The 23,822-nt window shown below is 40.9% G+C and overlaps 1 protein-coding gene across 3 annotated transcripts in view; it reads right to left on the reverse strand.

The window, feature by feature from the left end:
* The window catches only part of npas1 (neuronal PAS domain protein 1), a 111,973-nt gene that overhangs the window by 11,003 nt on the left and 77,148 nt on the right, over positions 1 to 23,822 (reverse strand). For all 3 annotated transcript variants that reach the window (XR_010000785.1, XM_062962656.1, XM_062962657.1), the window contains exons 5-10: positions 16,711 to 16,800; positions 8,670 to 8,829; positions 2,724 to 2,836; positions 2,397 to 2,590; positions 1,241 to 1,347; positions 242 to 389 (exon numbers count right to left, since the gene is read on the reverse strand). Coding sequence is in view for 2 of the 3 variants with exons in the window: in XM_062962656.1 (XP_062818726.1) it covers positions 242 to 389; positions 1,241 to 1,347; positions 2,397 to 2,590; positions 2,724 to 2,836; positions 8,670 to 8,829; positions 16,711 to 16,800 (812 nt within the window). In the remaining variant the exon portion in view is untranslated. The remainder of the gene's footprint in view (positions 1 to 241; positions 390 to 1,240; positions 1,348 to 2,396; positions 2,591 to 2,723; positions 2,837 to 8,669; positions 8,830 to 16,710; positions 16,801 to 23,822) is intronic.

A 23,822-nucleotide genomic window follows, 5' to 3' on the forward strand; every position in this document is an offset into this window, starting at 1 on the left:
TGAAGTCCAAAACACCTGGAGGGCCCAAGTTTGCCCATGCCTGGTATAGAGATATCCTTAGTAAACAAAACAGGAATATCAGTGGAATAAACGATAGTAGACTCTTCTTTGGGTGTTTTTAAACTTATTGGATTGTGTCTTGCTGCATTTCAAAATGGGGTTGGGCTAGATGAACTTTGGATAATCTCCCCACTCTTCTAGCATCCTATGATGCATATGGAAAAGGACCAGACGGCCTCACCTGAGGATGTAGTTCACCCAAACCATGTTTTTCTCGCTCGGGTTCTTGACATTGACCGAAATGGTGGCGCAGGACTGGATCCAAACAAAGCCTCCGTTTTTTTGAAGCCATCGGTAATATTGGGTCACCACCTGTCCCTTAGTCAACACTGGAAGGGAAAAGGAAAGGCAATATGTAATAATAATAATAATATTAATAATAATAAAATATTAATAGTATAAATATGTAAAGCAAAGTGAAGAACCTGCTTTGATTGAAGTCAAAAATCAAACTCCTCAAAGCACAGCAGACAGAGAATCAGTACAAGAAAACCGCACTACAAACTAGAGCTGACAGCTGGCACAAAAAAAAAATATTGCATGGAAAGTTCTGGAACACAACACACCAGACATCACAGTTGTGGAAAGGAAAAAGGTTTGGATCATGGATGTTGCCATCCCAGGTGATAGTCACATTGACAAAAAACAACAGGAAAAACTCAGCTGTTATCAGGACCTCAAGATCGAACTTCAAAGACTCTGGCAGAAACCAGTGTAGGTGGTCCCGGTGGTGATGGGCACACTGGGTGCTGTGCCAAAAGATCTCAGCCGGCATTTGGAAACAATAGACATTGACAAAATTACGATCTGCCAACTGCAAAAGGCCACCCTGCTGGGATCTGCACGCATCATCCGAAAATACATCACACAGTCCTAGACACTTGGGAAGTGTTCGACTTGTGATTTTGTGAAACGAAATCCAGCATATCTATCTTGTTTGCTGTGTCATACAATAAAATAATAATAATAATAATAATAATAATAATAATAATAATAATAATAATAATATGCATTAATTCATTGTCGAAGTCCCAGCCTGTATATATAGCAGAAGTGAGTACAGGAAACATAAGAATGGTAGTATGGTGACATCCCATTCCTGGAGTACAGCAAGATCCTTTTGAACCGTTCAAACCACCCATTATAAAATGTTACAAACATGATTGGGACGGGAACCTACAATCCAGGTGGCTTTGGCGGATCCCTTCCACATCCTCGCCGTGAATGAAGCGGTAACAGCTTTTGCCCACCAGCTCCGAGGAACACAAGTCCATATAGTTGCTGATCCTGAAATAAAGGGAAATTGGAAAAGGCATTGAGGGAGATAGCTGGGGTTCAGGTCTAACTGAACAATCCCAGATGTTTTAGAGCAGGGGTCCCCAAACTAAGGCCCGGGGGCCGGATGCGGCCCTCCAAGGTCATTTACCTGGCCCCCGGCTTCAGTTTTATAATATAATATTTTTATATCAGTTTTAATAATATAATATATTGTATATACATATAATATTGATAATAATCTTATGTTATACAATATAATACTAATAGTAATACCATATAATAATATTAATTATATGTTATATATTACATATTATATAATAGTATAGTGGTATAGTTCAATATAGTAATATATAATGCTAATATTGTGTTATGCTAATAATATAATATATTGTATGTACATACAGCTGCTCTGAGTCCCCTTCGGGGTGAGAAGGGTGGGATATAAATGTAGTAAATAAATGCAGTAAATAAATAATTAATTTTAGACTTGGGCTCGGCCATAGTCTGACGTGACTTGAAGGCACACAACAACAACAACAACAACATCAATCCTAATTAACTTGACTATCTCATTGGCCAGTAGCAGGCCCACACTTTCCATTGAAATCCTAATAGGTTTATGTTGGTTAAAATTGTTTTCATTTTTAAATATTGTATTCTTTCGTTGTTGTTGTTGTTGCACTACAAATAAGACATGTGCAGTATGCATAGGAATTTGTATTTTTTTTTTCAAATGATAATTCGGCCCCTCAACAGTCTGAAGGATTGTGGACCGGCCCTCTGCTTAAAAAGTTTGGGGACCCCTGTTTTAGAGAAACTGTAGAAAAGTTGACCACATAATCGCACTGAAGACCAGGCCACGAAACTTATTGCTATGTGCTTCCAAACCAGGCATGGGCCAACTTCGGCCCTCTGGAGGTTTTGGACTTCAACTCCCACAATTCCTAACAGCCGGTAGGCTGTTAGGAATTGTGGGAGTTGAAGTCCAAAACCTCCAGAGGGCCGAAGTTGGCCCATGCCTGGACTCTATTGGATTTGGCATGGATGCCGTGACCCACCTGTTCTCGCAGTATACAATCTGGAGGTCCATGTTGACCCGGAAGACGAACATGTGGCACTCGATGCGCACTTCACTGAGGGTGGACGGGGGTAGCGTGTGTCCCAGCGCAACCATGCCCAACGTGCGCGGACCCGGGTGCGAATGCGAGAAGGACGGCAGCCGCGGGCGGAGGCGCCCTGTCACGTGGATCACCTGGGAAAGCAAGGTAGCGACAGATATTTGGGAAACAATCCCGGCCTGTGCATTCGGTCGAAACACAGGCCGGGAATGGACAGCTCCATGCACAACCAACAACAGGGAGAAATGTCTGGTACTTCACTCTTACCTTATATCCAGATGTTTTGACGTGGAGTCCTCTCTTGGTCAAGGTGGACTTCAGGCGTACGAAGAAGGAGCGCTCCAAGGCATCGGCTTCTGCAAGCCTCGGGCCGGGGAGATCTAGGACCCAAAAGCAAAAGACGTATCACAATTTGGAGACAGAAACCCCATTCCTTCTCCGAATCCCTGCTTCCATCCCTGCCAGGCGGGATGGAAAGGGAGAAAGGCGAAGTCCCGGTTGAACCCCGGCAAGCAGTCTTGACCAAGGAAATAATTTCATGCAAATACAACAACAAAAAATTATTTATATACCGCTCTATCTCCCAAAAGGGACTCAGGGCAGTTTACACATGGTAAACATTCAATACCAATGTAGAGCATACAATAGTCCAATAATAAAATGGCAAAAAGCATAATAACAATTAAAAACAACAATTAAAACAATGTGCTCATTTGAAATATAAAATAATTTCAAATTTCTCCATTGGGTGATTTGGCAATGAATGGACATATTTTTCCAAATGAGTTTCCGAATATATATACAGTAGAGTCTCACTTGTCCAAGCTAAATGGGCCAGCAGAAGCTTGGATAAGTGAATATCTTGGATAATAAGGAGGGATTAAGGAAAAGCCGATTAAACATCAAATTAGGTTATGATTTTACAAATTAAGCACCAAAACATCATGTTATACAACAAATTTGACAGAAAAAGGAGTTCAATACGCAGGAATGTTATGTTGTAATTACTGTATTTACGAATTTAGCACCAAAATATCACGATATATTGAAAACATTGACTACAAAAATGGCTTGGCTAATCCATAAACTTGGATAAGCGAGGCTTGGGTAAGTGAAACTCTACTGTAATAATAATAATAATAATAATAATCGAATCTTAGTGTCAGAAGGAACCCAAGGGCCATCTAGTCCAACCCCTTTCTGCCTTCCATGCAGGAAAAGCACAATCAAAGCACCTCCAGCAGATGGCCATCCAGCCTCTGCTTAATCATGATCATAATAATAGAATCCTAGTGTTAGAAGGGACCCCAAAGGCCATCTAGTCCAACTTCTTTCTGCCTTCCATGCAGCAAAAGCACAATTATAGCACCCCAGCAGATGGCCATCAAGTCTCTGCTTAATAATAAAATAATAATAATAATAATAATAATAATAATAATAATAATAATGGAATCCTAGTGTCAGAAGGGACCCAAGGGCCATCTAGTCCAACCCCTTTCTGCCTTCCATGCAGGAAAAGCACAACCAAAGCACCTCCAGCAGATGGCCATCCAGCCTCTGTTTAATCATGATCATAATAATAGAATTCTAGTGTCAGAAGGGACCCCAAAGGCCATCTAGTTCAACCCCTTTCTGCCTTCCATGCAGCAAAAGCACAATCAAAGCACCCCCGGCAGATGGCCATCCAGTCTGTGCTTAATCATGATGATAGTAATAATCATCATCATCATCATCATAATCATATAATAATAATAATAATAATAATAATAACAGAATCGTAGTTTCAGAAGGGACCCAAGGGCCATCTAGTCCAACCCATTTTTGCCTTCCATGCAGCAAAAGCACAACGAAAGCACCCCAGCAGATGGCCATCCAGTCTCTGCTTAATAATAATAATAATAATAATAATAATAATAATAATAATAATAATGGAATCCTAGTGTCAGAAGGGACCCAAAGGCCATCTAGTCCAACCCCTTTCTGCCTTCTAAGCAAGAAAGGCACAATCAAAGCACCCCCAACAGATGGCCATCCGCCCTCTTTCTCATCACACAATCCTTTGTTTACAAAAGGGTTAAAGAGAGCTTCCGTGCCCAGAAGCAGTCTATACCTCCCGTTACCGGGATGCTCCAAATTCCCCAAAAGTAAGGGGTCCGCTCCCTTCGTATGCCGTTTGTAGGTCTCTCAAAGGGATGGCCTATGGAGGCTGGAACGGAAGATCCTGACCCTTCCTGAGGTCCATCCGTCTTCCTCCCAGTATTTCCCTGTGTTCTTAGCCGAACACACTCCGGGCACAATGCTGATCTCGTATTCCCTTTCACTGCCGGAGTGTTGGGCATAAATCTTTCACAAGTCCCTCAGATAAAAGCCAGGCAGGCCGGTATCTCAAATGAGAGGAAGGAAGGGCCGAGCTGAGATTCCCTTTCATTTCTCGCCTTATATTTGCTCATCCGGACGGGAGGAAGAGGAAGGGATGATCAAGACCCAAAGGTCTGGCATTGGGTCAGTTTCAGGAAAAGCCGAGACTTGGAAGTTAGATCCTATAAAATGCATCCCAAAAGTGCAGATCAGAAACAGGACCTGAGGTTGTGCAAGAAATGGAGCTGCTATTTGGGATGTTCTTGTCTCCCATTAGAACCCATCTATATATATATATATATAAATGTTCTGACCATTTCTAACTTAAAGTAAACAGCAAAACTAAACACCCAAAACCCACGAAACTTGGCCACAAAAGACATGGTAATCCCCGCTGTGTTTAGACATTAAAAAAACAACAAGAAAAATAAAGTCCTAATTAGAGGGAGAGGAATAATTGTTTTTCCCATTGCTGCCAGTTAGAAGGCTAAGCTCCGCCCACTTTGTCTCCTAGCAACACACTCAGCCATTTAATGGCGCCCAGGGTCAATTCAATCAGGCCTCTTCACCACTGCCTATAAAATACAGATTATCTGATTTGAACTGGATTATATGACAGTGTAGACTCAAGGCCCTTCCACACAGCTATATTACCCATTTATAATCTTATATTATCTGCTTTGAACTGGATTATCTTGAGTCCACACTGCCATATAATCCACTTCAGAGTGCATTTTATACAGCTGTGTAGAAGGAGCTTCATATAATCCAGTTCTAAGCAGATAATATAAGATTATAAATATACAGTAGAGTCTCCAACATAAACACCCCGGTTGGATAACTGAATATGTTGGATAACTGAATATGTTGGATAAGAAGGGATTATACTATAATAATAAAATGATGATATAATGACATGATGATATAATAATAATAATAATAATAATAATAATAATAATAATAATAATATCCTCAGCTGCTGTAAGAAAATCGCACAGACAGACTACAGATAGAGACACAACTATGTGGCCCAAATGATTCATTGGAACTTATGCCTCAAGCACCACCTCCCAGCAGCAAAGAACTGGTGGGATCACAAACCTGCAAAAGTATTGGGAAATGAGCACGCAAAGATACTGTGGGACTACCAAATCCAGACTGACAAAGTTCAGGAACACAACACACCAGACATCACAGTTGTGGAAAAGACAAAGGTTTGGATCATTGATGTCGCCATCCCAGGTGACAGTCGCATTGACGAAAAACAACAGGAAAAACTCAGCCGCTATCAGGACCTCAAGACTGAACTTCAAAGACTCTGGCAGAAACCAGTGCAGGTGGTCCCGGTGGTGATGGGCACATTGGGTGCCTTGCCAAAAGATCTCAGCCGGCATTTGGAAACAATAGACATTGACAAAATCACGATCTGCCAACTGCAAAAGGCCACCCTGCTGGGATCTGTGCGCCTCATCCAAAAATACATCACACAGTCCTAGACACTTGGGAAGTGTTCGACTTGTGATTTTGTGATACGAAATCCAGCATATCTATCTTGTTTGCTGTGTCATAATAAAATAATAATAATAAAATAATAGTAATAATAATAATAATAATAATAATAATAATAATAATAATAAATACATCACACAGTCCTAGACACTTGGGAAGTGTTCGACTTGTGATTTTGTGATACGAAATCCAGCATATCTATCTTGTTTGCTGTGTCATAATAATAAAATAATAATAATAATAATAATAATAATAATAATAATAATAATAAAAAATACATCACACAGTCCTAGACGCTTGGGAAGTGTTCGACTTGTGATTTTGTGATACGAAATCCAGCATGTCTATCTTGTTTGCTGTGTCATAAAATAATAATAATAATAATAATAATAATAATAATAATAATAATAATAATAATAATAAATACATCACACAGTCCTAGACACTTGGGAAGTGTTCGACTTGTGATTTTGTGATACGAAATCCAGCATGTCTATCTTGTTTGCTGTGTCATGAAATAATAATAATAATAATAATAATAATAATAATAATAATAATAAAATACATCACACAGTCCTAGACACTTGGGAAGTGTTCGACTTGTGATTTTGTGATACAAAATCCAGCATGTCTATCTTGTTTGCTGTGCCATAAAATAATAATAATAATAATAATAATAATAATAATAATAATAATAATAAAAATAAAAAATACATCACACAGTCCTAGACGCTTGGGAAGTGTTCGACTTGTGATTTTGTGATACGAAATCCAGCATATCTATCTTGTTTGCTGTGTCATAAAATAATAATAATAATAATAATAATAATAATAATAATAATAATAATAATAATAATAAATACATCACACAGTCCTAGACACTTGGGAAGTGTTCGACTTGTGATTTTGTGATACAAAATCCAGCATGTCTATCTTGTTTGCAGTGTCATAAAATAATAATAATAATAATAATAATAATAATAATAATAATAAAAATAAAAAATACATCACACAGTCCTAGACGCTTGGGAAGTGTTCGACTTGTGATTTTGTGATACAAAATCCAGCATGTCTATCTTGTTTGCAGTGTCATAAAATAATAATAATAATAATAATAATAATAATAATAATAATAAAAATAAAAAATACATCACACAGTCCTAGACGCTTGGGAAGTGTTCGACTTGTGATTTTGTGATACAAAATCCAGCATGTCTATCTTGTTTGCTGTGTCATAAAATAATAATAATAATAATAATAATAATAATAATAATAATAATAATAATAATAATAATAATAAATACATCACACAGTCCTAGACACTTGGGAAGTGTTCGACTTGTGATTTTGTGATACAAAATCCAGCATGTCTATCTTGTTTGCAGTGTCATAAAATAATAATAATAATAATAATAATAATAATAATAATAATAATAAAAAATACATCACACAGTCCTAGACACTTGGGAAGTGTTCGACTTGTGATTTTGTGATACAAAATCCAGCATGTCTATCTTGTTTGCTGTGTCATAAAATAATAATAATAATAATAATAATAATAATAATAATAATAATAATAATAAATACATCACACAGTCCTAGACACTTGGGAAGTGTTCGACTTGTGATTTTGTGATACGAAATCCAGCATGTCTATCTTGTTTGCAGTGTCATAAAATAATAATAATAATAATAATAATAATAATAATAATAATAATAATAATAAATACATCACACAGTCCTAGACACTTGGGAAGTGTTCGACTTGTGATTTTGTGATACGAAATCCAGCATGTCTATCTTGTTTGCTGTGTCATAAAATAATAATAATAATAATAATAATAATAATAATAATAATAATAATAATAATAAAAAATACATCACACAGTCCTAGACACTTGGGAAGTGTTCGACTTGTGATTTTGTGATACGAAATCCAGCATGTCTATCTTGTTTGCTGTGTCATAAAATAATAATAATAATAATAATAATAATAATAATAATAATAATAATAATAATAAATACATCACACAGTCCTAGACACTTGGGAAGTGTTCGACTTGTGGTTTTGCGAAACGAAATCCAGCATATCTATCTTGTTTGCTGTGCCATACAACGTCGTTGTGTTGATAATAATAATAATAATAATAATAATAAATACATCACACAGTCCTAGACACTTGGGAAGTGTTCGACTTGTGATTTTGTGATACGAAATCCAGCATATCTATCTTGTTTGCTGTGTCATATAATAAAATAATAATAATCATAATAATCATAATCATAATATGATGATGATGATGATTGAACAGTGGCACAACTGAGTGTGCCTTAAGTGAGTTGTACCAGATTCGGAAGCCTCAGGCAGCCCAGAAGAAGAGGCGGTGGCTTTGTGGCGACTCGAGCGGCACGGATCGGACGGCGCCTTCAAACCCAACTGTTCGGCGACTTCCAAATGATCTCCGGGATGGACGTAATCGAAGACGCTGCTCCCCGTCAGTTCTACCTGGGAGATCAAGAGCACAAAGGTGTGTCAAGGGCAGGGGTGTCACCCGAAGGTGGGAGTGATAGAACCCATTAGGAAATGACATTGAGAACATCAATTGAGTGACATAGTGTTATCCAAAGCCCTGTGCAATGGAAGACATGTTGCTGCTGCTGTTGCTTTGGCTCCGGCTCCCTTTTGCTAATCCAGAAGCCAGCCTTCCTCGCAAGGGTGCCCCTCCTTTGTTTTGGAGGTGGCCTCTGACCCCCGGACCCCTTCTTTGACCCAGAGGCCCCTCGTTGCCATGCAGAGACCGGCATCCCGGGAACGCTAAAGGTCAACTCGTCAGGTTGACATAATGGGGAGATCAATAAATAATAATTATGGAGAGTCCCTGCCTTTAAAGGAGCCGAGACAGAAAAGGGGACAGGAGAGTCAGGTTAAAATATCTGAAAGGGTGTCCCATTGAGCAGGAAAGGGCAAGCTTGTTTTCTGCTGCTCTGGAGATTCAACTTGTAGGAAAAGACATTCCATCTCAACATTAGGAAGAACATTTTAAGGGTGAGAGCTGTTTTGACAGTGGAATTGGAGCTTGATGGAGTTTCCTTAAAGCACCTATACTAGTGGTTCCCAAACTTATCTGGCCTACCATTCTCTTTCCAGAAAAAATATTACTCAGTGCCCCTGGAAAGGGGGCGTGGCTTAGAGGGGTGGGCGTGGCTCCTCAAGAGGGCGGGGCTGAGCCTCTCCCCTAGTCCGAGATGCAGGGCTGGGAGGGGAAGGTGGGCGGGGCCACAAATGGGCGGCCAGGACTGGGATGGGCGGAGTTACGAGCACTGAGGCAGGGCTGAGCTTCTATCCCTGTCCTGCAGCACCTGTCAGGACACAGGGGGCGGGGCTAGAGGAGGGGGCGGGGCCTCTTCCCAAGTGCCTGATGGGACTGAACCTCTATACCCCAACCCCATGTTCTAACAAGCGTCTCAGGGGAGGTATAGAGGCTCAGCCCTGTCTCACTTATCCAACATAAACAGGCCGGCAGAACGTTGGATAAGTGAATATGTTGGATAATAAGGCGGGATTAAGGAAAAGCCTATTAAACATCAAATTAGGTTATGACTTTACAAATGAAGCACCAAAACATCATGTTATACAACAAATTTGACAGCAAAAGTAGGTCAATTCGCAGAAATGCTATTTAGTAATTACTGTATTTACGAATTTAGCACCAAAATATCACGATGTATTGAAAACATTGACTACAAAAATGCGTTGGATAATCCAGAACCTTGGATAAGCGAATGTTGGATAAGTGAGACTCTACTGTAGGTGTGTTTGTAACACATTGATTATATTTTGGTTTAGAGATGTGTATTTTGAAGTATTTAGTATATTTTGAATCTCTATAATCCTTGTCTGTATATTGAATGTTCTATGACTATCTACATATATAAAAGAGTGATGGAATCCTGGCAACCGACAAAACAACAAAACTAAAGGCCCTCCAACCTCGAAATTTGACAACACAACCCATCATCCATGCCTCTAGGTTGATACAACAAAAAAAAAGAAAAATAAAGTCCTAATTAGAGGGAGAGGAATCATTGTTTTTATCCAATTGCTGCCAGTTAGAAGGCTAAGCTCTTCCCACTTGGTCTCCTAGCAACCTACTCAGCCCAGGGGACAGGCACAATTAGGCCTCTTCCACACTGCCTATAAAATACAGATTATCAGATTTTAACTGGATTATATGGCAGTGTAGACTCAAGGGCCTTCCACAGAGCTATATAGCCCATTTATAATCTTATATTATCTACTTTGAACTGGATTATATTGACTCCACACTGCCATATAATCCACTTCAGTGTGCATTTTATCCAGTTGGGTAGAAGGGGTCTCATATAATCCAGTTCTAAACAGATAATATAAGATTATAAATATACAATACAGTCTCACTTATCCAACATAAACAGGCCGGCAGAACGTTGGATAAGTGAATATGTTGGATAATAAGCAGGGATTCAGAAAAAGCCGATTAAACATCAAATTAGGTAATCATTATAAAAATTAAGCATCAAAACATCATGTTATACAACAAATTTGACAGAAAAAGTAGTTCCATGTGCAGTAATGCTATGTAGTAATTACTGTATCTACAAATTTACCACCAAAATATCACAATGAATTTAAAACACTGACTACAAAAACATTGACAACTAAAAGGCAGACTGTGTTGGATAATCCAGAACATTGGATAAGTGAATATTGGATAAGTGAGATTCTACTGTAATATGAAATAATTACTGTGGTAGAATAATACACAACAATATAATCTCTAAAACCAGGACAGTAAACACTCTCAAAACAGGGGAATTCCACACAGGAAACAATCAGGGCCAACTAACACTTCCCAACAAAGTCTTCCCATCACCAAAGTCTGGCAAATCCTGTTTTCTGATGGCCACAGACAGTAGAAGCACATAAAATATCGCAAACAACACCACTCTGAAAACAAGGGAATTCCAGACACAAAACAATCAGGGCCAGCTAACTCCTCCCAACAAAAAATTCACTCAGGGCGGAAACAGCCAGGCTTTAAAGCTGCAAGGCCATTACATGCTAATCATTTTCCCTAATTACAGCATTCATTCAGGTTTGAATTGGGGGAACGGACAGAGCCCCCACTGTTAGCCCCAGCTTCTGCCAACCCTAAAGTTCAAAAACACGCAAATGAGAGTAGATGAATAGGTAGTCCTTCAGCGGGAAGGTAATGGCGCTCCATGCAGTCATGCCGGCCACATGACCTTGGAGGAGTCTGCGGACAACGGTAACTCTTCGGCTTAGAAATAGAGATGAGCCCCAATCCCCAAAGTCAGACACAACTGGACTTAACGTCAGGGGAAAACGTTTACCTTAACTACCACCAATTCCTCAATACTTTATTTCCCATACCACCATACTTTGCCACAGCAACGCGTGGCCGGGCACAGCTAGTAGCATATATAGGCAATACTGTCTTATCTATCTATCTATATATATATATAAAAGGGTAATGGAATCACGGCACCGGACAAAACAACTAAACTAAACGCCCCACAACCTCTAAAATTGACAGTACAACCTCTCATCCATGCCTCTACGTTGATACAACAAAAAGAAAAGAAAAATTAAGTCCTAGCCACAGCAACGCGTGGCCGGGCACAGCTAGTAGTTTATATTATTAGATTACATTCCTGGTTATAGTGGCCTCTTTGCCTTTGCATTTCGGGAAATCCCTTCTCTGTATTGTACAGTGCACTGGACCCATGGAATCCCAGCCTCCCATAAAGTTTGTTTTCTCCTCCAACAGTCAAATGTTTCCGAACATTAAATACAGAGCTTATTAGAACTCTTTCTGCGGGAAGCATTTAGGGTTGCCTTCCTTGCTGGAAATGGAGACGGAGAGTCACCTTCCTCCACCGGCAGACAGACACACTTTCCCGTCTTCTTTGCACCGGTCCCCTCCCTCTCTTCCAACGATAATGCCCCGCGGCAAGGTCTCCTCCATCACGATTTAATGCCGTATCAAAGGCTGCCTTCTCCTTGCCTCAGGTTTGCTCTGGGTCTGGAATCTTTTTTCTTCTTCTCTCTTTTTGCACCAGAGAAAAGGTTGAAAGTGCCCCGGTTTGTCAATGGGGGCCTCGGGGAGCAGAAGCCCGGTTTGAAAAGGAGGAGGATCGGTCCCTGTAATCCTTCCTCTCCATCCCCATCCTCCTCGTCAATATAACACACACCCCTTGTTGTTTTCAAAAATAAGTTTAAATTGCATTTTTAAAAAAATCCTGAAAATCAGATGAACAAATCTTTCTGAAACTTTGCAAGATCAATGCCCTGCTTATGTTGTCACATTGTGCAAAAATTCAAAGGGTTACGTCTTTGTAAAACTTTCTTAAAAATCATTAAAAAATCAGTTCACGACCAAAACGTTCTGAAACTTGGCAGGCTTAAAGTGGTACATGTTCCCTACAAGTGTGCCAAGTTTCATCCCGGGCCCCTGATAGATAGAGGCCGGGCTGTGGCGCAGGATGGTGAGCAGCCGGCTGCAATAAATCACTCTGACCAAGAGGTCATGAGTTCGAAGCCAGCCCGTGGCGGGGTGAGCACCCGACAATTAAAAATTAAAAAAAATAGCCCCTGCTCGTTGCTGGCCTAGCAACCCAAACGATAGTTGCATCTATCAAGTAGGAAATTAAGGTACCACTTATAAAGTGGGGAGGCTAATTTAATTTAACTAATTTACGACTCCATAAAAATCATCCAGCCGCCATTGGAATGAGGAAGTGCCGTCGCAGTGGATGATGAAGCAGCTGCTCCCCCCTGTGTCCGGAATCAAACATCCCTTCAGGAAAAGGTTAAATTGCCTCTGTGTCTGTCTCTGTCTTTGTGCTATGTGTATATAGCATTGAATGTTTGCCTTATATGTGTATAGAATGTGATCCACCCTGAATCCTCTTTGGGGTGAGAAGGGCGGAATATAAATACTGTAAATAAATAAATAAATAAATAAATAGTAAAAAAAAGATGATAGAGAAACAAGCCTAGAAATTTTCCCCATGAAAAATTTACTGTATATACTCGAGTATAAGCCTAGTTTTTCAGCCCATTTTTTAAGACTGAAAAAGCCCCCCTCGGCTTATACTTGGGTGAGGGTCCTGGTTGGCTTATATTTGGGTCAGCTTATACTCGAGAATATATGGTACAATTATTATTTTTCTCTATTATTATTGGTATTACAGTAGAGTCTCACTTATCCAAGCTAAACGGGCCGGCAGAAGCTTGGATAAGCGAATATCTTGGATAATAAGGAGGGATTAAGGAAAAGCCTATTAAACATCAAATTAGATTATGGTTTTACAAATTAAGCACCAAAACATCATGTTATACAACAAATCTGACAGAAAAAGTAGTTCAATACGCAGTAATGTTATGTTGCAATTACTGTATTTATGAATTTAGCAGCAAAATATCACGATATACTGAAAACATTGACTACAAAAATGGCTTGGATAATCCAGAACCTTGGAACTTTATACACACGCATACACACACACACACACACAATCTATATATATAAAAGAGTGATGGAATCCTGGCGACCAACAAAACAACAAAACTAAACACCCCACAACCTCGAAAATTGACAGCACAACTCCTCATCCACGCCTCTAGGTTGATACAACAAAAAGAAAAGAAAAATAAAGTCCTAATTAGAGGGAGAGGAAGAATTGTTTTTATCCCATTGCTGCCAGTTAGAAGGCTAAGCTCTGCCCACTTGGTCTCCAGGGGGCAGGCAGAGTTAGGCCTCACTTAGGCCTCTTCCACACTGTCTATAAAATACAGACACCACCAGACAACGCCACAGCAACGCGTGGCCGGGCACAGCTAGTCTGATATATAATATGAGCTTCCAGTGGTGCAGCGTGTTAAAGCACTGAGCTGCTGAACTCGGGGACTGAAAGGTCGCAGGTTCGAATCTGGGGAGCGGAGTGAGCACCTGCTGTCAGCTCCAGCTTCTGTCAACCTAGCAGTTTGAAAACATGTAAATCTTCCCTTCCTTTTTATGAGAGTAAAGAAGAAGGATGCTCGTCCCTTTCCATGCCAGGAATTAGGGGATCTTTGGCCCTTTCCATGCTAAACATTAGGAAAGCAACTCCAAAAAAAGGATGCTTCACCTTTGGCTCACTTCTCTCTTCTCTTCAACGAATCGATCAGGGCTTGGAAAAGCCTCCGATCATCAATTATCAGCGCAATTGCTTCCTGTGTAGCCAGATAATTGCTACGATTAATTATTCATACAGCAAAGGCTGGCGATGGGGTGAAAATGAACAGCCAGACAGACCCAAAACCAGGAAAGTGAAGAAGGGAAGATGCAGGGAAGGTTCTGCATTTGGAGGTAAAGATATGCCAGGTACATCATCATCATCATCATCATCATCATCTTATTATTATATTATATTATGTTTATTATTATGTTTATTATTATTATGTTTATTATTATTATGTTTATTATTACCATATATACTCGAGTATAAGCCGACCCGAATATAAGCTGAGGCACAAAAAAAAAACAAAAAACTGGGAAAACATTGACTCAAGTATAAGCCAAGAGCGGTAAATTTCAGAAATAAAAATAGATACAGTAGAGTCTCACTTATCCAACATAAACGGGCCGGCAGAATATTGGATAAGCAAATATCTTGGATAATAAGGAGGCATTAAGGAAAAGCCTATTAAACATCAAATTAGGTTATGATTTTACAAATTAAGCACCAAAACATCATGTTATACAACAAATTTGACAGAAAAAGTAGTTCAATAGGCAGTAATGCTATGTAGTAATTACTGTATTTACGAATTTAGCACCAAAATATCACGATGTATTGAAAACATTGACTACAAAAATGCGTTGGATAATCCAGAACATTGGATAAGTGAGTGTTGGATAAGTGAGACTCTACTGTACCCATAAAATTACATTAATTGAGGCATCAGTAGGTTAAATGTTTTTGAATATTTACATCAAGCTCAAATTTAAGATAAGACTGCCTGACTCTGATCAAATCATTATTATCATCTTCTTCAATGTAAATGTGCTTACATGTCCTTTGAATAATAATAGAGTAAAATAATACATGTAATAATAATAATAATAATAATAATAATAATAATAAATAATAATACAGGAAAATAATACATGTAAGAATAAATAGAATAAAATAATAAATGCAAGAAGGAGAAGAAGGAGAAGATCAGAGTGAAATAATAAATGTATTAATAATAATAATAATAAATACAGGAAAATAATACATGTAATAATAAATAGAGTAAAATAATAAATGCAAGAAGAAGAAGATCAGAGTGAAATAAATGTATTAATAATAATAAATACAGGAAAATAATACATGTAATAATAAATAGAGTAAAATAATAAATGCAAGAAGCAGAAGAAGAAGAAGAAGAAGAAGAAGAAGAAGAAGAAGAAGAAGAAGAAGAAGAAGAAGAAGATCGGAGTGAAATAATAAATGTATAGATAATAATAATAAAAACAGAGTAAAATAAATGTAATAGTAGCAACAATAATAGAGAAAAATAATAAATGTATTAATACCAATAATAATAGAGAAAAATAATAAATGTACCATATATTCTCGAGTATAAGCTGACCCAAACATAAGCCAACCAGGACCCTCACCCGAGTATAAGCCGAGGGGGACTTTTTCAGTCCTAAAAAAAGGGCTGAAAAACTAGGCTTATACTCGAGTATATACAGTATGTTTATATTTATTTATACCCCTCTTTTTCTCTCCACAAGGCTGGATGGCCCTCTGTTGGGAGGGCTTTGATTGTGTCTTCCTGCCTGGCAGAATGAGGTTGGACTAGATGGCGAGCCTGCCTTGGGAGTCCAATGGGTTTGTATTTTCTGGAGGTTCTTAAACAGAGGCTGGATGGCCATCTGTCAGGAGGGCTTTGATTGTGCTTTCCTTGATGGCAGAAGGGGGTTGGATTGGATGGCCTTTGGGGCTCCCTTCCAACTCTATTCTCATCTCTCTCAACCATATCTGTCTACACTATCTCTCTCAATCATAAGAGCTATGCAGTGCAGGAAAAGACAAAGCCCTCCTGACAGATGGCCATCCCTATCCATTAAGATGCAGGTCCTAAAGTATAGATCTTATTATATCTCCCCTCCCTTCTCTTTTCTCGACGGCACGTCTTCTGCCTCGGAAACGCCGCAGACGATCTCCTTGCCGATTCGTAGCATGACTCATGCGCTGTACATCTGGCTCTTTTTTTCATGCCTTGCATTCCCAACCTCTGCGCATGCATTATTCAGGTTTTAGTACACAGCTCACACACGGCTCCTACCTGCGAGAGCCCCAGGTAAATAGACACCGTCTCCGAGATGTAAAGGAATTTTCCCTCTTGGTTCAACACAAACACAAAGCCGTCCAGGGACTTTGGAGAGAGAGAGAAAGAAAGAAAGAGGCATGAATGTGAGATAGATATCTATCCGTCTATCTATATGCACAGAACAACCTTCCATATCCACAGGACTGATATACGTACATGGCTTCACTTATCCGCTGTTTCAGTGACTCAATTTGAATGCTCCTGTTCAAGCTATTTATTTATTATTATCTTTATATATCAAAAATGATGTGCATAATTAGGACCGAGTTAACAACAAAACCAGTGGGCCAAATCACACCAGTGGGACAAATCACACTCCTTTCCAAGGAGTGACCTTGTAGCTTCAAAGCCTGGCTGCTTTGTACCTTGGGGGATTCCATTGTTACCCAACTTGAATACCATTGAATAGCTTTGCAGTTTCAAAGCCTAATAATAATCTCTATATATAAAAGAGTAATGAAATTTCAGCCTAGGACAAAACAACAAAACTACACATCCCAGAAACACTAAACTTGGCAGCACAACCCCTCATCCATGCCTCCACATTCATACAACAAAAAGAAAAGAAAAATAAAGTCCTAATTAGAGGGAGAGGAATAATTGTTTTTATCCAATTGCTGCCAGTTACAAGGCTAAGCTCCACCCACTGGGTCTCCTAGGAACCAACTCAGCCCAGGGGACAGGCAGAGTTAGGCCTCAGGCCTCTTCCACACTGCCTATAAGATACAGATTAGCTGATTTTAACTGGATTATATGGCAGTGTAAACTCAAGGCCCTTCCACACAGCTATATAACCCATTTATAATGGACTTAATGTCAGGGGAAAACCTTTACCCTTTACCTTAACTACCACCAATTCCTCAATACTTTATTTCCCATACCACCAGACTTTGCCACAGCAACGCATGGCCGGGCACAGCTAGTAATAATAATAATAATAATAATAATAATAAGAAGAAGAAGAAGAAGAAGAAGAACCTGCTTTAATTGAAGTCAAAAATCAGAGACTCCTCAAAACACAGCAGACAAAGAATCAGTACAAGAAAACCGCACTACAAACTAGAGCTGACAGCTGGCACAATAAAACATTGCATGGAAAGTTCATTGACAAAATTGAAGGAAAAGCTGATATAGAGAAGACCTGGCTCTGGCTCACAAATGGGACCTTGAAGAAGGAGCTGATGACCCAAAATGCAGACTGTGCAAGGAAACCGACGAAATCATTGATCATATCCTCAGCTGCTGTAAGAAAATCGCACAGACAGACTACAAACAGAGGCACAACTATGTGGCCCAAATGATTCATTGGAACTTATGCAGTACCACTTCCCTGCAGTAAAGAACTGGTGGGATCACAAACCTGCAAAAGTATTGGAAAATGAACACGCAAAGATACTGTGGGACTTCTGAATCCAGACGGACAAAGTTCTGGAACACAACACACCAGACATCACAGTTATGGAAAAGAAAAAGGTTTGGATCATTGATGCCGTCATCCCAGGTGACAGTCGCATTGACGAAAAACAACAGGAAAAACTCAGCCACTCTCAGGACCTCAAGATTGAACTTCAAAGACTCTGGTAGAAACCAGTGCAGGTGGTCCCGGTGGTGATGGGCACATTGGGTGCCGTGGCAAAAGATCTCAGCCGGCATTTGGAAACAATAGACATTGACAAAATTACGATCTGCCAATTGCAAAAGGCCACCCTGCTGGGATCTGCACGCATCATCCGAAAATACATCACACAGTCCTAGACGCTTGGGAAGTGTTCGACTTGGGATTTTATGATACGAAATCCAGCATATCTATCTTGTTTGCTGTGTCATACAATAAAATAATAATAATAATTCCCACTGAAAATAATTACAGTGTTCCCTCACTACTTTGCAGTCCACTTTTCGTGGATCCGCTGTTTCACGGTTTTTCAATACATTTTTAAAAACTATTATAAATCATAAAAATTACAATTTACAGCCTAAGGAAGGGAGGAAGGAGAAGCCAAAGGGAGAGAAAAGGAGTCCAAGCAGCAATGGGAGGAGAAGGAGGCGATTGATCAACACATGATTGGTTGATAAAGACTTAAAATAGTGTATAACTACTAAAAATAATGTATAAATATTAAAATAAATATAGTGCCCCTACTTCGCGGATTTTCACTTATTGCGGGTGGTCCTGGAACGTAACCCCAGCGATAAGTGAGGGAAGACTGTATTCACTCTTTTTTTCCATGCAAAGTCTGTGTTTCCTGCATGGATATGGGGGGTGGTCGTATCATATTTCAAATAATAAAAATAAAAATAATAGCAGAGGAGAGTGAGAACAAGCTAAAGTCTTATTACAAAAATATATTCTGCCATAAGGACTAAGAAACTATCCCAATCCAGGGTTATAGTATAGAGCAGTGATTCCCAAAGTGGGTGCTACCGCCCCCTGGTGGGCTCTGCAGTGATCCAGGGGGGCAGTGATGGCACCTATTAGAAGACGGAGGCGGGGCCAAGGGAGGGGCGGGGTCTCTTCCCAAGTACCGGAGACAGGGCTGAGAGCCTGAGGTGCCTGTTAGGACGCAGGGGGAGGAGCTAGAGGAGTGGGCGTGTCTTCTTCCCAATTGCCTGAGACAGGGCTGAGAATCTATACGTCTCCTGAGGCGCCTGTTAGGAAACAGAGGGCGGAGCTAGGGAAGGGGCGGGGCTTCTTTCCAAGAGCCCGAGACAGGGCTGAGCTTCTACATCTCTCCTGAGAGGCCTTTTAGGACTAAAGGGCGGAGCTAGGGAAGGGGCGGGGCCTCCTTCCAAGAGCCCAAGACAGGGCTGAGCTTCTACATCTCTCCTGAGAGGCCTTAGGACTAAAGGGCGGAGCTAGGGAAGGGGCGGGGCCTCCTTCCAAGAGCCCAAGACAGGGCTGAGCTTCTACATCTCTCCTGAGAGGCCTTTTAGGACTAAAGGGCGGAGCTAGGGAAGGGGCGGGGCCTCCTTCCAAGAGCCCAAGACAGGGCTGAGCTTCTATACCTCTCCTGAGAGGCCTGTTGGGACACAGAGGGCGGAGCTAGGGAAGGGGCGGGGCCTCCTTCCAAGAGCCCAAGACAGGGCTGAGCTTCTATACCTCTCCTGAGAGGCCTGTTGGGACACAGAGGGTGGAGCTAGGAAAGGGGGCGGGGCCTCCTTCCAAGAGCCCGAGACAGGGCTGAGCTTCTATACCTCTCCTGAGAGACCTTTTAGGACTAAAGGCAGAGCTAGGAAAGGGGGCGGGGCCTCCTTCCAAGAGCCCAAGACAGGGCTGAGCTTCTATACCTCTCCTGAGAGGCCTGTTGGGACACAGAGGGTGGAGCTAGGAAAGGGGGCGGGGCCTCCTTCCAAGAGCCCGAGACAGGGCTGAGCTTCTATACCTCTCCTGAGAGGCCTTTTAGGACTAAAGGGCGGAGTTAGGGAAGGGGCGGGGCCTCCTTCCAAGAGCCCAAGACAGGGCTGAGCTTCTATACCTCTCCTGAGAGGCCTGTTGGGACACAGAGGGCGGAGCTAGGGAAGGGGCGGGGCCTCCTTCCAAGAGCCCAAGACAGGGCTGAGCTTCTATACCTCTCCTGAGAGGCCTGTTGGGACACAGAGGGTGGAGCTAGGAAAGGGGGCGGGGCCTCCTTCCAAGAGCCCGAGACAGGGCTGAGCTTCTATATCTCTCCTGAGAGACCTTTTAGGACTAAAGGCAGAGCTAGGGAAGGGGCGGGGCCTCTTCCCAATAGCCCGAGACAGGGCTGTGGATCTACCTTTCCTGAGGCACTTGTTGGGACACAGAGGGTGGAGCTAGGGAAAGGGGCGGGGCCTCCTTCCAAGAGCCCGAGACAGGACTGAGCCTCTGTTTACTTCCCCTGAGGCGCTTGTTAGCATATGGGGGCAGGGTATAGAGGTTCAGCCTCATCAGGCACTTGGGAAGAGGCCCCGCCCCCTCCTCTAGCCCCGCCCCCTGCGTCCTGGCAGGCACCGCAGGACAAGGATAGATGCTCAGCCCTGTCTCAGAGTTCGTAACTCCGCCCATCCCAGTCCCGGTTGCCCATTTGTGGCCCCGCCCACCTCCCCTCGCAGCCCTGCATCTCGGACTAGGGGAGAGGCTCAGCCCCGCCCTCTTGAGCAGGAGCCACGCCCACCCCTCTAAGCCACGCCCCCTTTCCAGGAGGCGCTGAGTAATATTTTCTGGAAAGGGGGCGGCAGGCCAAATAAGTTTGGGAACCACTGGAGGGACACCAGCACTCTCAAAAAAGCTAAAGAAGTTTCAAAACTACCACAGCAGTGAAAGTGGTGTCAAAAGTGCATTAACTTTACAGTGTAGAAGGCATCTTTGGCTCCCGACAAGTGCCTTGATGCAGCTGAAAGGAAATATGGGGAATATCTGGAAATCCTTTTGGAAATAATAGCAGAAGAGTCTCTTTTAAGACTCGATGATTTATTTATTTATTTATTTATTTTATTTCAGATATTTCTATCCCGCCCTTCTCACCCGGAGGGATGATGATGATAAACTGAAGAAGGGAAAGACTGCAAATGCTGAGCAAAATCGATCGTTTCCCAAAAAGGCAGCAAAAGGCAGAGAGAGCCAATGGCCAAAGCCAACTTCTTAACCGTTTTAGGAAGCCGGAAACCCTCCTCCGGAGAGTCCTTTGAGTCCTGCCATGGCAAAGCTTAAGTGCCGCCAAGAAATGCCCGCTTTTTGGGTTCTCGTCCAGCTTTTGGGAAGTTATAAAACCAAAGCAATGGGAAGAGAAGGTTCATTATTTGGTGTCATGTCATTGGGGAAAGTCTGGATAATAGAGATTAGTCCCTATATTGGGAGAAAGGGGGGATAAAATACTACTACTACTACTACTACTAATAATAATGATGATAATAATTCCACTTTTCTCTGAATATTATTATTACTGTTACCACCTTTTTCCGATAGAAAAATGGGCTTCTCAATAATGTTATCCCACGTTTCTCCTGATATAGAAACTCATGCCATTATTATTATTATTATTATTATTATTATTTTATTATGACACAGCAAACAAGATAGATATGCTGGATTTCGTTTCAGAAAATCACAAGTCGAACACTTCCCAAGCGTCTAGGACTGTGTGATGTCTATTGTTTTCAAATGCCGGCTGAGATCTTTTGGCACGGCACCCAATGTGCCGATCACCACCAGGACCACCTGCACTGGTTTCTGCCAGAGTCTTTGAAGTTCAATCTTGAGGTCCTGATAGTGGCTGAGTTTTTGTTTTTCATCAATGCGACTGTCACCTGGGATGGCGACATCCATGATCCAAATCTTTCTCTTTTCCACAACTGTGATGTCTGGTATGTTGTGTTCCAGAACTTTGTCAGTCTGGATTCGGAAGTCCCACCGTATCTTTGCGTGCTCATTTTCCAATACTTTTGCAGGTTTGTAATCCCACCAGTTCTTTCCTGCTCGGAGGTGGTACTTGAGGCATAAGTTTCAATGGATAATTTGTGCCACATGGTTGTGCCTCTGTTTGTAGTCTGTCTGTGCAATTTTCTGACAGCAGCCGAGGATATGATCAATGGTTTCATCGGTTTCCTTGCACAGTCTGCATTTTGGGTCATCAGCTGATTTTTCGATCTTGGCCTGAATGGCCTTTGTCCTGATGGCTTGCTCCTGGGCTGCAAGGATCAGGCCTTCTGTCTCCTTCTTCAGGGTCCCATTCGTGAGCCAGAGCCAGGTCTTCTCCTTATCAGCTTTTCCTTCAATTTTGTCAAGGAACTTTCCATGCAATGTTTTGTTGTGCCAGCTGTCAGCTCTAGTTTGTAGTGCGGTTTTCTTGTACTGATTTTTTGTCTGCTGTGCTTTGAGGAATTTCTGATTTTTGACTTCAATCAAAGCAGGTTCTTCACTTTGCTTGACATATTCTGCCAGGGCATGTTGTTGTTGTTATTGTTGTTGTTGTTATTATTATTATCATCATCATTTTCTTCCCCCAGATTAAAACATAAGGGTCCCAATGGTCAGGAAAACTCCTTTGGTAAGAAAAATAGGTGAAAAGCATTGAATGAAAACACTTCATTGTTGGGAAAAGCAGTCAGAAAAGAAGACGGCCACAATAAAGGAAGAAGCAAGGTTGGGATCGAGACCAGCTCTGCTTGGAATCCCTCGACTTTTCCTTCTTCTTGGCGGGTCAATTGCCCAACGAAATAAATAAATCAAGCAACTCCTTCCTTCCTTTTGTCCCCATTGGAGTTGCACTGTCAACCGTTTAATCGCTGCGCCACTGACCTCCTCGCATCTCATCCCAAAACGCTTGGGTTTTTTTGGTTTTTTCATTATATAAAAAAACCAATTTTATCTGTCAGCCGTAATTAACGCGCCTGAAACGTGAAAGCGACTGTCGGCTCCATTCATCTCCTGCTATTTCCCCCCCCTTCTCCTCCTGCAAATATATTCCAATAGCATAAAGGGACAATTGTGACGGCAGGCCTTTATTAATGCGGAGAGAAGAGATAGGAAGCAAAGAGTAGAGGGTTTCCCCATACGCTACCGTATATACTCAGGCATAAGCCGAGTTTTTCATCCCTTCTTTGGGGCTGAAAAAGCCCCCCTCGGCTTATACTTGGGTGAGGGTCCTGGTTGACTTATATTTGGGTCGGCTTATACTCAAGAATATATGGTACATTTATTATTTTTCTCTATTATTATTGGTATTATTACATTTATTATTTTACTCTATTATTATTACATATATTATTGTACTCTGATATTATTATTATTATGTTTATTATTCTACTCTATTATTACATGTATTATTTTCCTGTATTTATTATTATTATTATTATTACATGTATTATTTTACTCTGTTATTATTAAAAGGATACATAAGCACATTTGCATTGAAGAAGATGAGAATAATGATTTGATCAGAGTTGGACAGTCTTATCTTAAATTAAAGCTTGATGTAAATATTCAAAACCATTTAACCTACTGATGCCTCAATTAATGTAATTTTATTGGTATCTCGGCTTATACTGGAGTCAATGTTTTCTCAGTTTTTTGGTGGTAAAATTAGGTGCCTTGGTTTATGTATGTTTTA

The sequence above is a fragment of the Anolis carolinensis genome, unplaced genomic scaffold, assembly GCF_035594765.1.
Source record: "Anolis carolinensis isolate JA03-04 unplaced genomic scaffold, rAnoCar3.1.pri scaffold_10, whole genome shotgun sequence".
Classification (NCBI taxonomy): Eukaryota; Metazoa; Chordata; class Lepidosauria; order Squamata; family Dactyloidae; genus Anolis; species Anolis carolinensis.